At 38.9% G+C, this 13,640-nt stretch overlaps 1 protein-coding gene across 1 annotated transcript; it reads right to left on the reverse strand.

Annotated features, from left to right (window-relative positions):
- Positions 1–265: 265 nt before the first annotated feature.
- On the reverse strand, positions 266–8,413 carry map3k7cl (map3k7 C-terminal like). The gene is made up of 4 exons (XM_034140453.1): positions 8,330–8,413; positions 5,973–6,031; positions 4,589–4,704; positions 266–867 (listed from the first exon to the last, which is right to left on the reverse strand). Exons 1-4 carry the CDS (start codon positions 8,403–8,405, stop codon positions 687–689), a joined length of 432 nt encoding a protein of 143 aa, XP_033996344.1. The 5' UTR covers positions 8,406–8,413; the 3' UTR covers positions 266–686.
- Between the last annotated feature and the right edge of the window lie 5,227 nt (positions 8,414–13,640).

Below are 13,640 nucleotides of genomic sequence, written 5' to 3' on the forward strand. Positions count from 1 at the left end.
TGGATGAGATACGCTACATCAATCAAATGTACAATTCTTACAGTGTTGTGTCACAGCAGATGTTCATTGTGATACGTATGAGCGTAATCACCCTTCTTCTTTTACTGTTCCTCACAAAAGGCTATTATTTCCCGGACCCTGACACTTTAAAACCACTCGTCTCATATCCTTTTTATCACAACAGGAACTTGACGGGCAATTGTCTAGGTGGAAGAGAGGGAGCAGGGGGGGGGGGGGGGGGGGGGGGGGGGAACAATTCCTCAAAATACAACATTTGGACCACATCATACCACCTCATGCTACCTCCACAGACCCCAGGTAAAAGATCTGAGTCTCCACAGGACCTGAGACAGATTTCAGATGATCTGGTCACATTCACAGCAGCTGAGTATGAATATACTGTGAGGTATTTGCAATGACGACCAGGAAGGTTCTGCAAGATCACATAATAACACAATCCAGAAAAGTGGCCTTGTGTCATAGCTTGGTAGAATCACTACAACAGCAGATGATGACATCTCAAACAAATGACTCACGAATAAACACGGCACCTTTCTGTGTAATTATCTGAACCACTGACTGTATTTGTGTTGAATGAGCACTAGCTGAGCCTTTATTTCTGCCTGGTTTCCTGCCTGGCGTCAGCTGGATGTTGGGAGGCCTCAGGTTCTGCGGGAGGTCAGAGGTCACGAGGAGTCCTGCCTCGTCTGATTGGGTAAGCAGAGCCTCTCCAGCTGCTGAGCGCACTCGTTGTGGACAGTCATCAGTGTGCGGTTCTCCTCTGTTAGACGCAGAAACTCCTCCTCTAAACGGGCAATCTCCATGGCAACCTTCTCATCCTCCACCAGCTCTGCCAGCAACTGACGCCTAAATAGAGTGAGATAAAAACATTAACAGAGGGTGCACATTGCTCTTTTTCTTAGTATTTCTCCAAATTATATAATTCATTTTCTGAATAATAATTTCTTAATTCTCTATTTCTTCCTGATTAATCTTATTTTCAGTTGTGAAAACCTGGACCCAGCATACACTTGACTGCATGCAGAAAAATACCCTGAACAGGTTCCTAGATCAGATAAAAGGCAGATTTGTAGACTAGGCTTACATTTATATCTATGAGCGATTCATATTCTTGAGCTGTTTTGTTTCTTAAATGTGGGAGGAAACCAGAGAAACTCAAAATAAAGATGGAAACAATGCAAACTTACAGAAAAGACTGAGCTTCAGAAATACAAACATTGTTACTGGGCAACAATGCTAACCACTCTGCAATAAGTTAATCATACATTTGGCTAATATTCAAGATGCAAAAGGCACATTTTTGTTATGTATAAGAGTTCTTACAAACCCATATTACAAACATATTGGCTAGTGATGCACAGCTACAGTGTAGAGCCTTTTATATGAAAGATAATTTCAACAAAGGTCAAAGATCTCAGTGAATAAAACGAACATCTGTCTGAATTCTTTTCCCCCAGATCAACTGAATTGTTGATGTCCTGTACCGTAAATCCACTATGCCTTAGCACATGTAGGTGCATGACAAAATAAATAACATAAGCCAACTTTTTTGGAATCAAATCCAGTTTTGGTTTAGGCAGGATGACCTGACTTTGCCTGGCAGTGATTTCACACTCTTGGAAGAGAACAGCGTTTGGACTTTGAGAGGCATTGTGAGCACACAGACACGTATATGTATGTGTACGATGCGTGTGTCATGGCCTCAAGCCAGAAACTGTGTGAATGTCAGGGTTGTATTACGGCTGGTAAGTGCCAAGTCACACAAAAGCAGCATTACCAAAGGGGGAAATTATTCTTTATTCTACAATGCAGGCTGTCTGTAGAGCTTTCATGACTGAACAGGTTTTCATTTGCTGAAGGGGTTCAATGTTAGATGATTGAATGGCACAAACCATACTTTTTTTTAACCAAATTTACACACACATATGATACATATATACAGTATATAGGTACAAAAAAAATCCAACTCTGTTTCAAAACATGAATTGATTTTGACTCAGATTGACATTTTGTCTAGGCTTCGCCATAATATGAATTCATTTGATTGTGACAGCAGGATACTGACAGGGTTTTTTTGTGAAGTGTTTTGTGTTATTATGGCTACTCTTTTGTTTAAATATGGATCACAAACAATTCCTTCAAATATTATGTTAGTTTAAATTTACTGGATGGACTTTTAATTTGTAATCATCCTTTTCACATACCTATAACACCTATTTTAGTATTTTCATTTCCTGATGTAAAAAGCAATAATACAAATAGACAGTTCAGCGGAAACTATGACATATGATATGACTCATCACCTTATCTTTCCATCTCTTCTCATTCTCTGTCTATTTCCAGTTGTTACACTCTCTAAGACTGGTAATATCATCCTTTTTGAAAAGCATAACTTCATTTATTTTGTAATACTTTGTGACAAACACCTAAAACACAAGGAGAAGGCTTTTGGTCACGGTCCTTTACAATTTTACAATCGTATATGATTTCATTTTTTAAAGGGATTAAATAATTGTATTCATCTGCAATTAAAGTTAAGCTTTTTCAAACCACAGCGTTTTCCAAAACAAGCGAAACACAGTGTGATTGATGATCAGGGAATCCGATGCATTACATTTTTGCTGCGTTTCCGTTTTCTTTTCAGGAGCAAGTTGAAACGTGCATGTGCATATGTTTCCTGCTGTGTGTAAGTAAGTCTGTTTTACAGAGAGAGGCTAAGAAAAGAGGAAAGATCCTTCTTAGCCCAAAAAAATGCATTTGGAAACCAGAAAAGAGGAATTCAATCTGATGTAAATAATACCGATTGTTTTTCCTATTTAACGAACAACTAATACACCATCATATGTGCTCATTTTGTCTCTTCTGTGTACCAAAGTTATGAATACCTGAACAAAATGTGCTTATACAGTATAGAAACAACATAACAGACACCACCCAGTTAAAGTTATGAACAAGAATGACATCATTTCAAATCTTCTAATATGGACACCAATGTTTTGAAGAAATGTTATGATTTCATAATTATTTTACAATTGGGAAAGAGTTTGCATCATGATGGTTCCTGCGATCTTATCTACTACTGGCCTACCAATGTTTGAATCATTGTTTTTGTACACACTGAAAATGGGTTTTCTGAAACAAATGAATTTCTCTCATGTAAACAAACATCACAATTCTCTATACATTCCTACAGTATGGGCTGGCTTGATATTACTGACCAAAAGTTGACTGAGTGAATTTTGGAAAATCCCTCCGCAGTGTGTTAGAAGGTTGTTCCTGTTGTAATTTCTGCAACACTTTGTCCGAGACTAACCTGAGTTTCTGCATGTAATCATATGGGAAGTAACAAAAACATCCATTGTATAAAGTATGTCTGTCAAGTATGTTAGCAGAAAATATGAAAATATCCACACACAATAATCTGAGTAATAAATGATCAACAACAGAGAAATATTGTATTTGTAGTATTGGCGTAAAAGCACAATCTGTGTAGTGCCTTCCCTTCTGCCTACAGTAGTTGTGAATCATTTTACTTCAGGTGTGAATCTAACTTGGCGTGTGTACGTGTCAGTGGAAGTTGGCATGAGCGACAGCGTTAAAAGAGAGAACCAAGAGTTTGTACTGGCCTGACTCATCATGTTCTTATCTCAACTCAAGGCTACACTCATCCCATCAGAGTCTGCCTGCTGTTCTCTATTTAGGAGCTGCCAAGTGGCGTAGGTTGTGTGCGCGTGCGTGTGTGTGTGTGTGTGTGTGTGTGTGTGTGTGTGTGTGTGTGTGTGTGTGTGTGTGTGTGTGTGTGTGTGTGTGTGTGTGTGTGTGTGTGTGTGTGTGTAGTGGTGGTGGTGGTGGGGCAGCAGCAATGGCCTTGAAAATCCCCCTGCTAAGATCCCCCCACAGCTGCTGAGGGCACAGGGGACAGTGTGCGCTGTGTGTGTGTAGTACTCCCCTGTGTGTGTGTACTACTCCCCTGTGTGTGTGTGTGTGTGCAGGCATACACACCACACATGTGCATACAAAAATACAGCAGGTCTCACTTATTACAGCTTAAAATGGTCGCAGTGCGATATTCATCTCTGGCGAAGGTGTTCTCTGATTTAACGTTATTACAAAAATAAAGAAATATCCCTTCAAATTAAGTTGTACAGTACTAACTGTTCACATATAATCTTAAGGTAGTACTCTCAGGAGTTAATATGCTAAAGATTGTATGAAAGCTATTAACATGTGCCACCTGGTGGACATTTTGAACAAAAAGTGATTGTTTTATTTTTATAGTAAAGATGGCCTCAGTGGGAATTAACTACTAAAATCATTAGTTGTCCTAGAGTCAATGTTCCTTGATAATGTCAGAAGCTAATATTTCTTGTGATGTACAAGGCAAAGAAAGAAAAACTAATATTAATGAAAATGTTATTAGTTATGTATTTTCTTCTGGTCCCAACAGTGCAGCCTTACATGATTTGCCCAAACATTTAGACTGAGGGTAGACATGCTTCCGTTGCATTACAACACCCCCTGTTTTGTTTTGAGTTTTTCCAATAATAGATATTTTATAGGGACTCACTTGCAATCGTCAATGGCAGCGATCTCGTGTTTGACCTGGTGGAACTCTCTGGCCATCCTGCAGTGCTCCTTGTGCACCTGGACGCTCTCTCTCAAAGACACACAGGGGGGTACTGGCTGCAGGGGGGCAGGGTGAGACGGATCAGAAAGACAAAACAAAACAGATTATGATTTAACACACATTATTTCACACAATCAGTAATATGTCAAAACGTTTCCAACCACTTTCCAACTTCTAAAGAAATTAAAATTGTACTGACATTATTAATTATTACAATGTATGCTACTTGGCTGTATAATGGCTAATTCCTTTACTTTAATGACCCTCTGACCACAGAACCCCAATATCAACATGTACTTTGATTTGATTTTGATTACATTTATTTCACATGTGTAAAACAATAATACAAACATTTAAAATGAGAATTATTATACAATACAAAATTAAGCAGTGCCAAATTGATATACAAAAATATTACTGATTCTAAATTATGTATAAGCAAATAATCTACTTAATTATACATCCGAAAAGGGGTGGGAAGAAGTTTACACTTATTTAATCCCACCCCTTCTCCCAAAAACATATATATATATATTTTCTTTTTTTTTCTTAAAGAAATACATTTGTTATTCAAAAACAAACAAACAAAACAAAAACATAAAACAACAAATAAATAAACAAACAAATAAGCAGATAAATAAACAAACAAACACATACATAACAGAGGTAAATGATAGTCAAGAAAATATTTTTTTTAAACTTCGATTTAATAAAGTATCTCCTTACATTATAAAAATGAGACCTGAACTGACTTGTCTCCATACTGCTTGTATGAGATGAACAAATGCTTTATATCACAAACTTAAAGGCCTTACAGTAGAACACCCTATGGCCCAATGCTAGTGAGCCGCTATAAGCCTGTGGTAGAGTGTATAAAAGCTATTATTCATTGGCCTGTTACTACTGTTCTCATTTGATACTTTAAACCAGCATGCGCTTTATGTAACCCTGGCACTGGCACACGCTGAAGGATAATTCAATGACAACACTAATAGCAGCTTTAGTGCACACAGTCAAGACACTGATTTACAGGGTTGATAAAATTAACTCAGGCTTCTCCTGATGTAGCCAACAGATTCAGAGTCTACCATTAACAGAATAGTAGGGCCATTGCAGTTAAAGTAAAAAATAAATATACAGAGCCGAGAGGAGGGAACTATTCAGAGGAAAGACAATCTACTTAGACTTTAAATTTAAACTTGATGTAAAAAAAAAAAATCAATTATTCTGAAAGCTTTCTCGTACAATCGTGACTCTAACTTCCTGACCAGTATTGTATATTACACATATATACAGTATGTACTAGTATAGTATTACTGTATACCTGTAGTCGCTGTTCAAGGTCTGGGAAAGTCTGAGGGATGTCCTCCACATCTTTTACATCTATTAAAACAGAAGACGTTATTCAGACATGAACAATTAGGAACATGTGCTGAGTTATCAAAGAGTAGTGTTATTATATATTTTTGAATTATTGGCTTATTATTATGCATGCATTACAATGTAAGGGACATTTGGATATTGGTTGAGTTTGGGCTAAATATTTCATATAGTGTTGAGTTATGGTTAGTACATGACAAGAAGTACAAGACAATAGGTTTAGTTTTATTTACTGCTTCTTCCCAGAATGATTTCCTTCATTCTCTCCCAGTACGATATTAAAATCAGCATGCAGATATATGAAACTTGTGGGAGAGAGATTATCTTGTCAGATGTTTGGTATGAATCAGTGCAAGCAGAAATTGCTTTGAACATATTGGAAGCATTGCAGGAAGCTATTACATTAGGAATTGACTACAAAATAATGTTGCAATCATGGGCTACATATTCAAAGTAAACACACGAGTAAAAGTAAAAGAAGTAAGACAAACACTAACAACCATGCTAATCTTGATGGACAATGACAATTACGTATTTCCTTTAATGAATAGGGTTTCTTTTAGCTTTAAAAACACCTTTAACTGCAAGTTGATTTTCATAGGATGCTAAAAGTCTAAATGTATATATGTTTCTATTTCATTAGTATTGCTTGCTGCATGTTGTTGATGTACAGCCAAGTGACTTGTCCGACGAGCAGTTGCTTAAATGCCTTTCCCCGCCTCATAAAATAGACCAAAATGAAACACTGTAGGGGCCTCTTATACGACACCACAACATAGCAACATGCTGCTACGCTTATAAATGAGCCATGTCCTCTTACTGTACTGTACATCAGTAATGAGCTGCCACATTGAATGACATGCAGAGTAAGAACACAAACAGTCCAAATGTATGGACAGAGAGGGATTCAGACAGGCAGCCAGACAGACAGAAACAGAAAGGTTGTCTGCACCAGCCAGTAATGTCCCCCAGGAATTGTGGAACACATGTGGAGAATCCTGGGATGATGCAACCTTCTAAAAGCAGAGGTATCAGTGGGCCAGGCTGCAGCCGCGGGGCCAATTATGATGTGGAATAAATACAGTTCTCATGCTTAGGATTGACACAGTGGTTATAACTATGCCTGGCATGAAGTCATGAAAGCCCCAGAGGATGATCCCTAGATGGAGCACAGGTCCCCTGCCGAGGAGCACGAGTTCAAAGAGGGAACAACATGATCGTCTTGGGAATATCTAAAATTTGATTTTGGAGGGTAGGGTCAGGTTGTGCCTGAGCAGCTCTGGATGGTTTAACTAAAAGTAAAACAAGGCACGTAAGCATGTTACCAAGTATAGTCGTCGCTGGATAGGTATTTGATCCTCAAGAAAAAGGATAGAGAAAAAAACCCATATAAGGTAAAGGGAAACTAAATCTGAATCCACCGATGTAAATCAAAAAGCAAGCTATAAACAGCATTAAGAAATATGCAAATGTAACTCAGTAAGATACATGTTGCCATGAGAAAATGACAAGCAGAATGTCAATGAGTTCAATGAATCATTGCTCAGAGTGGGATTTGAGTGTAGTTCCGGCTACAGCCCTTCATCTCACTTCCTAAGAGAAAGACAAGGGGGATCAGCGATGGGCGGAGTAGGACTGGAAGTGTTAACTGCTTATAAATATAGGCCAGTGTTCTAAAAGCTGAACAGTGAATCAGGCAGCGGGACACTGTTAGTATTAGAGGGAAACCTGACTCTGCCATTTCATAGGAGCAGCTGCTGTCCCAGTGCCCGGCCCCACTCGAGTAAAACATCCTGAAAGACAGTACCTTGTCCCATAGGTAGGACAGACCGCTGAGTTCTGAATTATACAATGAAGTAATCATGGTCACATAAAAGGTTGTGCAATCGCTAGCGTGGTGCAAGTGCACAGCTGCTCACATGCATGTGTGGTTGGTTTTTCATATGCAGGGGTCCTACAGAAATAGAGGGAGCACCTGTCTCAGCTGCAGTGTAGAAGAATGAACACAGTTAAAGGGATAGGGTGTGAGGGAGGAGGGGGTGGGGGTGTGAGGGGCAGATTGTGCCTGGTCTGTTTTGGTAGGAGGAATGCCGTGCATGTGTTCCACACATACTGGAAATGCAGTGAGAGTAGAGCTCCAAGCAATGCAGGTGTTACATTATCTATTGATTAATAGGTTTAACTAAACTCAAAGAGATGTGTTAGTGTCTTTTTTGAGGATGCTGGAAACACAGGTGTGTGTGTGAGCATTTGCAGGTGTGTGTGAGTGCACAGTTAGTTAGTTAGTGTGAGTGTGTTTACCTGATGTGTCTTCGAGGCTGAAGGCGATTCTAACTTCAGATTTATCAGGAGACACTCTTCTGGTTGAGGTGATCATTTATCCCTTCATGGACCCAAGCACAAAACACAGCTGTTAGGGCGAGGGTCTCATGAAAGAGAAGTGATGATGTAATAATGAAACGATCACTGGAATCTGACAGACCTATAATTCATTTAACACATTTAATAAAAAATACAGTTTCAAGATTCCTAAATGTGGGGTTTTCTTGCCTTGCTGTTTTATATAACTGTAAATGTGTGGGGTTTAAACAATTGCTAGGACAGAATAATCTAAAGGTGCTACCTACATTTCTGGGGAAATGTAAGTGGCATTTATTTTTACTTTTATAACAAAAGATAAACCAGTGGTTAAAGTGGTAATTTGATATGTAGTTTATGTGGTGTCCTATCTGAAATGGAAGGCTAAGTATAGTTTTTTTTCATCCCAATATTGTGACTTCAACTCAACTAAACTAAACTAAACAGTGAACTCAGTAGGTGTTGTGTTATTAAACGAAAGCCTGTTCTGATAAACCATGTGATTAATCCACACCTAGGAAAGTATGGGGCTTTATAAACACACACACACACGAACACACACACACACACCACCAGTTTCATCATCCATTTAAAGTTGCAGTGGGATTAAATCATTAGAGAGCTTTGACAGACTGGCTCTGAGGTCTGGATTGTGCCCCCTCTGTAAGGGTAAGGGCTTTTTATATCAGGGGGCATTTGCCTACTTTAACCCTGGTAAACCCTGTCACACATAACATGCCTCCCTGACTTTCTACACTAGCAAATACATAGTTTTTTCAAATGAATGTATCTCTGAAAGGTTAAATGTGCATATATTTGAAGCATTGTTCCACATAATGATGAAGACTACTTTATCCCAAACATATGAAGTATTTCCAGCATGCACTGGAAATGCAACAGGTCATTGTTACCTGAAGCAGCAGCAGGAGCCCGACCAATGAAATTCCTTATAATAAAGTTTGAAATCAGATGGCAGTGTACGTCCTCAATATTGATTCACCGTCTGCTGATGTCTCTTCAGAAAAAACACAAGTCGTACATCAGCATGGCACAACTATCTCTCCAAAAGTTGACCTCAACGTCCCTCTGGAGGCAAAAACGATATTCTTTGGTATTCAGAAGTTCTTCACCATAATAAACGCGTCTCAAGTCTGCGCGTGGACATTGGCATGACATCCACGGAGTGCAGCCACGCGGCGCAGCGCAACACAACAGGGCGCAGGCGGGGGAGGAATGTCTGCTGTCCCCCTGTGGCGGCCTGGGCCCAATTAAATGTCTCGGATGACATGACTTTAGCTCGCAAAAATGCCCATAGCTGCAGCACTGTTTTGAGTGACACGGTCATGCCGATGGGATGGTCTTGAGCTTTGTAATAGCTTTGCAATGAGACAGTTGCTCAGAATGAACATCTCGTGCTATAAAAGCTCTGGCGGAAGAAAATAGAGCAAGAGTGTTTTTCTTTTGGGGGGAGGGATGGTGTTGGCAATGAAGTGCAAGTCCACCTTTACGCAGGTGATAGGCCTATACTTTGTTTATATAAGACGAGTTCCTTGCAATATAAAGCTACATCAAAAATAAATTGTTTGACTTAAAGCCAGGGGGCACTACTCGGAATGTTCACACATGGTCAGTTTACTAAATGTGGCTCTGTGGGAGCTTTAAGTCTATGAAAACATAACCCTGATGATGTCATTATTCAACAAAAAATAAAATAAAAAATATCAACCTTAACCAGACCTATTTGTTTTTAGACAGAAAGACATATGGTGCTTTCCAATACCAATACTATTTAGTGTCCCATGCCAGAAAAAAATGATTCAGTATGTTACTTTATATGTCAAATTCAGTAGCCTATGCCAAATGCTGATTTAGTTCTGGATTTATTGTTTTTACATGGTATTGATTCGTTTTTCAATTTATATGTAATCCAAGCATAAAACTTAAGATATGGGCTTCACAATGTACCCTTCATCTGTTTTGTTTATAGGCTGAACGTGAATGACAAGCATTAATAATAGGCCAAAAACACTGAGTATGGCTCAGTAGTTTTCTCACATTGTTACGTCTGAGGGTTTTTCCTCATATTCTGATTAAGTGCAATTTTCTGAAGTTTTATATGAGGCCAGTTCACCTACACACCACCAGATGAGAGCATTGCCCCTGAATTATATACAGCCAGGCTTTTCCACAGTAGGAGAGAAAGAGAAACCCAGAGAGACAAACAGAGATAGATAAATAATGCTCTGTTCCTTTCAAAGCCCTCCTCCTCGTTTGTCTTCATTGACAGGCTGATGACACAGACCTGCTTTATCAGCCCCAGAGACTGTTCATCTCATTGTGATGGATGGGACCCACTCAAACGTCTGCCACTCTTTTACGTTAGAGACACGATTTGGACAGTTGAGAGCCTTGAGTAGTGATACTTAAAACCATACTTGACAGGTTTTAAATGAAAGGTATAAGATATGAGGCACAAGTCTGAAGTGCTTCCTTTTGTTTTTCTATGCAGTTGGTTTTACAGAACATATTGTCTAAAAGTAGCCAGAGTTTTCTGTGCTTTATTGACCTTTCCTGGACGCTCATTTTGGACATGTTTAAATGTCAACAACAAGCTCTTTGAACTGTCTCTTCAATATTTCTCTAGAATATTATCTCAATCTCTTTCTGATAATCTGTGCAAGAGGTATAGAAGTTATAGATCATAATCTCTGACCTTCTTACTGACGGCGCAAACAGACAGATGCCACAATCCCTTTATCTCTCTCTCTATTTCTTTTTCACCTCTTCCACTAGGTTGGGGGCTCTGCGTTTCACGATCATTAAGACAAACACACGTTTCTGTGGGAGGAACAAACAGGGACAAAAAGACAGGTGAAGAAATATTGACTAACAGCACAACATTGTTCAGGTGAGGTCATCTCATGTTAGTAAAAAGGAGAAGCGTCCTGCTCAGCAGTGCAGATTGCAAAACCAGAGGAGTAATCCACGGCTCCCACGGATTAGATAATGATAAAAAAAAATACTGCCTTTGGTTTTGATTAAGAATTATGGGGTTAGGAGATTAGAGACAACCACACACTATTACATTGGACTGAGGGAGCCCAATCCCAGAATTAATCTGAATACCAAAAAGGAGAAAACTCATTACATGGAGAGATTAAGAAAACTCAGTCCAATTCTCTCAGGATGCATGTAAACCAGTGCACACCATGCACCTAGAGAAATGTCAAAACAAAACCTCTGGCTCGAGTCATTTATAAAGATCCATTTGTTGCTCTTTCTTGTTGGAAATGTCATTGCATTAGCTGGTAAATGCTACAGTAGGTCAGTTTTGAGTGTCCTGACATTATTGATAATGAATTGTATTAAGCGCGTAGGGTGCTTCAATAACATTTGATCTATTCCACACTATGGCAGTATGAGTTGTTTGTATTTCTTTCTTGATTCTGGTTGTACTGATGGTAGTGTTTCAAGAAAAAGGCAGGAATACTGAAATGCCAAAACAAAACCTCTGGCTCGAGTCATTTATAAAGAATTTGGATCCATTTGTTGCTCTTTCTTGTTGGAAATGTCATTGCATTAGCTGGTAAATGCTAGATCAGTTTTGAGTGTCCTGACATTATTGATAATGAATTGTATTAAGCGCGTAGGGTGCTTCAATAACATTTGATCTATTCCACACTATTTGGCAGTATGAGTTGTTTGTATTTCTTTCTTGATTCTGGTTGTACTGATGGTAGTGTTTCAAGAAAAAGACAGGAATACTGAAATGCCGACTTGAATAAGCTTTTCCAAAAAACACACAGTAGTACACTTCAAGTCCACTGACAGAGTACAAGGCAGGTGACACACTCAGACGTTAAGAGTAAAGCGGCAGAGGAAGCACAGGAAGTAGATGCTGATAGAGAGAAAAGATTAAAAGGGGTTTGGCATGATGTGCCAGAGAGAGAACGCTCTCTGACCTTCCTCTTCTTTCACTGATTAAATAATTTTACCCTCAGGTCAGCTTACAGAGGACAGAAACAATCCCGATGATATGGAGGAGCTCTTAATGTAGCATTCAGATCAGAACACAATGCAAATGAGGAAGATGTACAGGACTTGTCAAGGAACAACGTAATTGATTCCTTTCTGTATTCATGCTGCAGAGAGGTGATTGTGCTCCAGCTGTTGAGAACATATCCATCCTTCATTCTGATAACCTGCAGAGCAGAGGTGATGCATTTTTCTGGTTTGAATTTGTAATAAAAAAAGAAGCAAACTTTGATTTGTGTGTAGGCAGATTGGAATTGTAAATCACATCAAACTAATTTAAATTAGGTTTTCATGAAACTTATTTTCAGCAGCTATACATTAATCTTTTTTAAAGTGTTTTAACAGTATGGAACCCACTTGGTCTTCCAAAATAAGGTTATTAATTTATGCCCATGTTTCCTAATCGCATCATAAATTATAATGAGCTTCAAATATTCCGGTAGGTAAACATTTACAGTAAGCATGTGGAGTAAAGCTTTTCACTTTATAAATGCACACGTCTACTGAGATTCAATTCTGGGAGACAAAATCTCCCCTAAGGCTTTCAAATGTCTACAACTGCAGACAGAGAAAAATATTGAAAAATAAACTATTACTCCTAGGGGAACCAAAAAAAATGTCTTTGCCCTTCTAAGAATTTCACACATTGAAAAAGCTGCTTCTCATTTCACCTTTCCTTCAGCCCGTATTACAATCTTTCTCTGATGCAAAGAGGCCAATATTTCATGATCACAAGCATTTGACGGGCTGTGTGTTTGTGCGAGTATGTGTTCGGAATGGGGATTTGCTGTCTGCGATGTCGGTGCTTGAAGGGCATAAAACAGCAGGTGTGTTCCTTACTTTCCTTAGAGGTCCTTATCTTTTTTCACTGGCCAGGGTTGGCTCAGCAATAGGCTATGAAGATACTCTGCTGCCTGCCAGTAGGCACACAAGAGACACACGCACAAACTGCTGCCAAGCATAAACAACAAGCATCAGTCATTGGTTTAAAAAATTCAAAAATCCTTTTACTCTGAAAGTCAGTGAAGTTGTCATACATTTACACAACAGGAGTATCTATAAAGTTTGCAGTGAACTACAGCCATTAGGGAACAGAAATGTTGTTTTTTTAAACTATGTTGTACTCGCCCGTTTTAACATTATTAATATTGATACAAGGCCAAGACTTTGTTAACTAAATCTACAGTATAATGCTTAATGAATTATCCAGACACAGAGG

Source organism: Trematomus bernacchii, unplaced genomic scaffold (assembly GCF_902827165.1).
Source record: "Trematomus bernacchii unplaced genomic scaffold, fTreBer1.1, whole genome shotgun sequence".
Taxonomy (NCBI): Eukaryota; Metazoa; Chordata; class Actinopteri; order Perciformes; family Nototheniidae; genus Trematomus; species Trematomus bernacchii.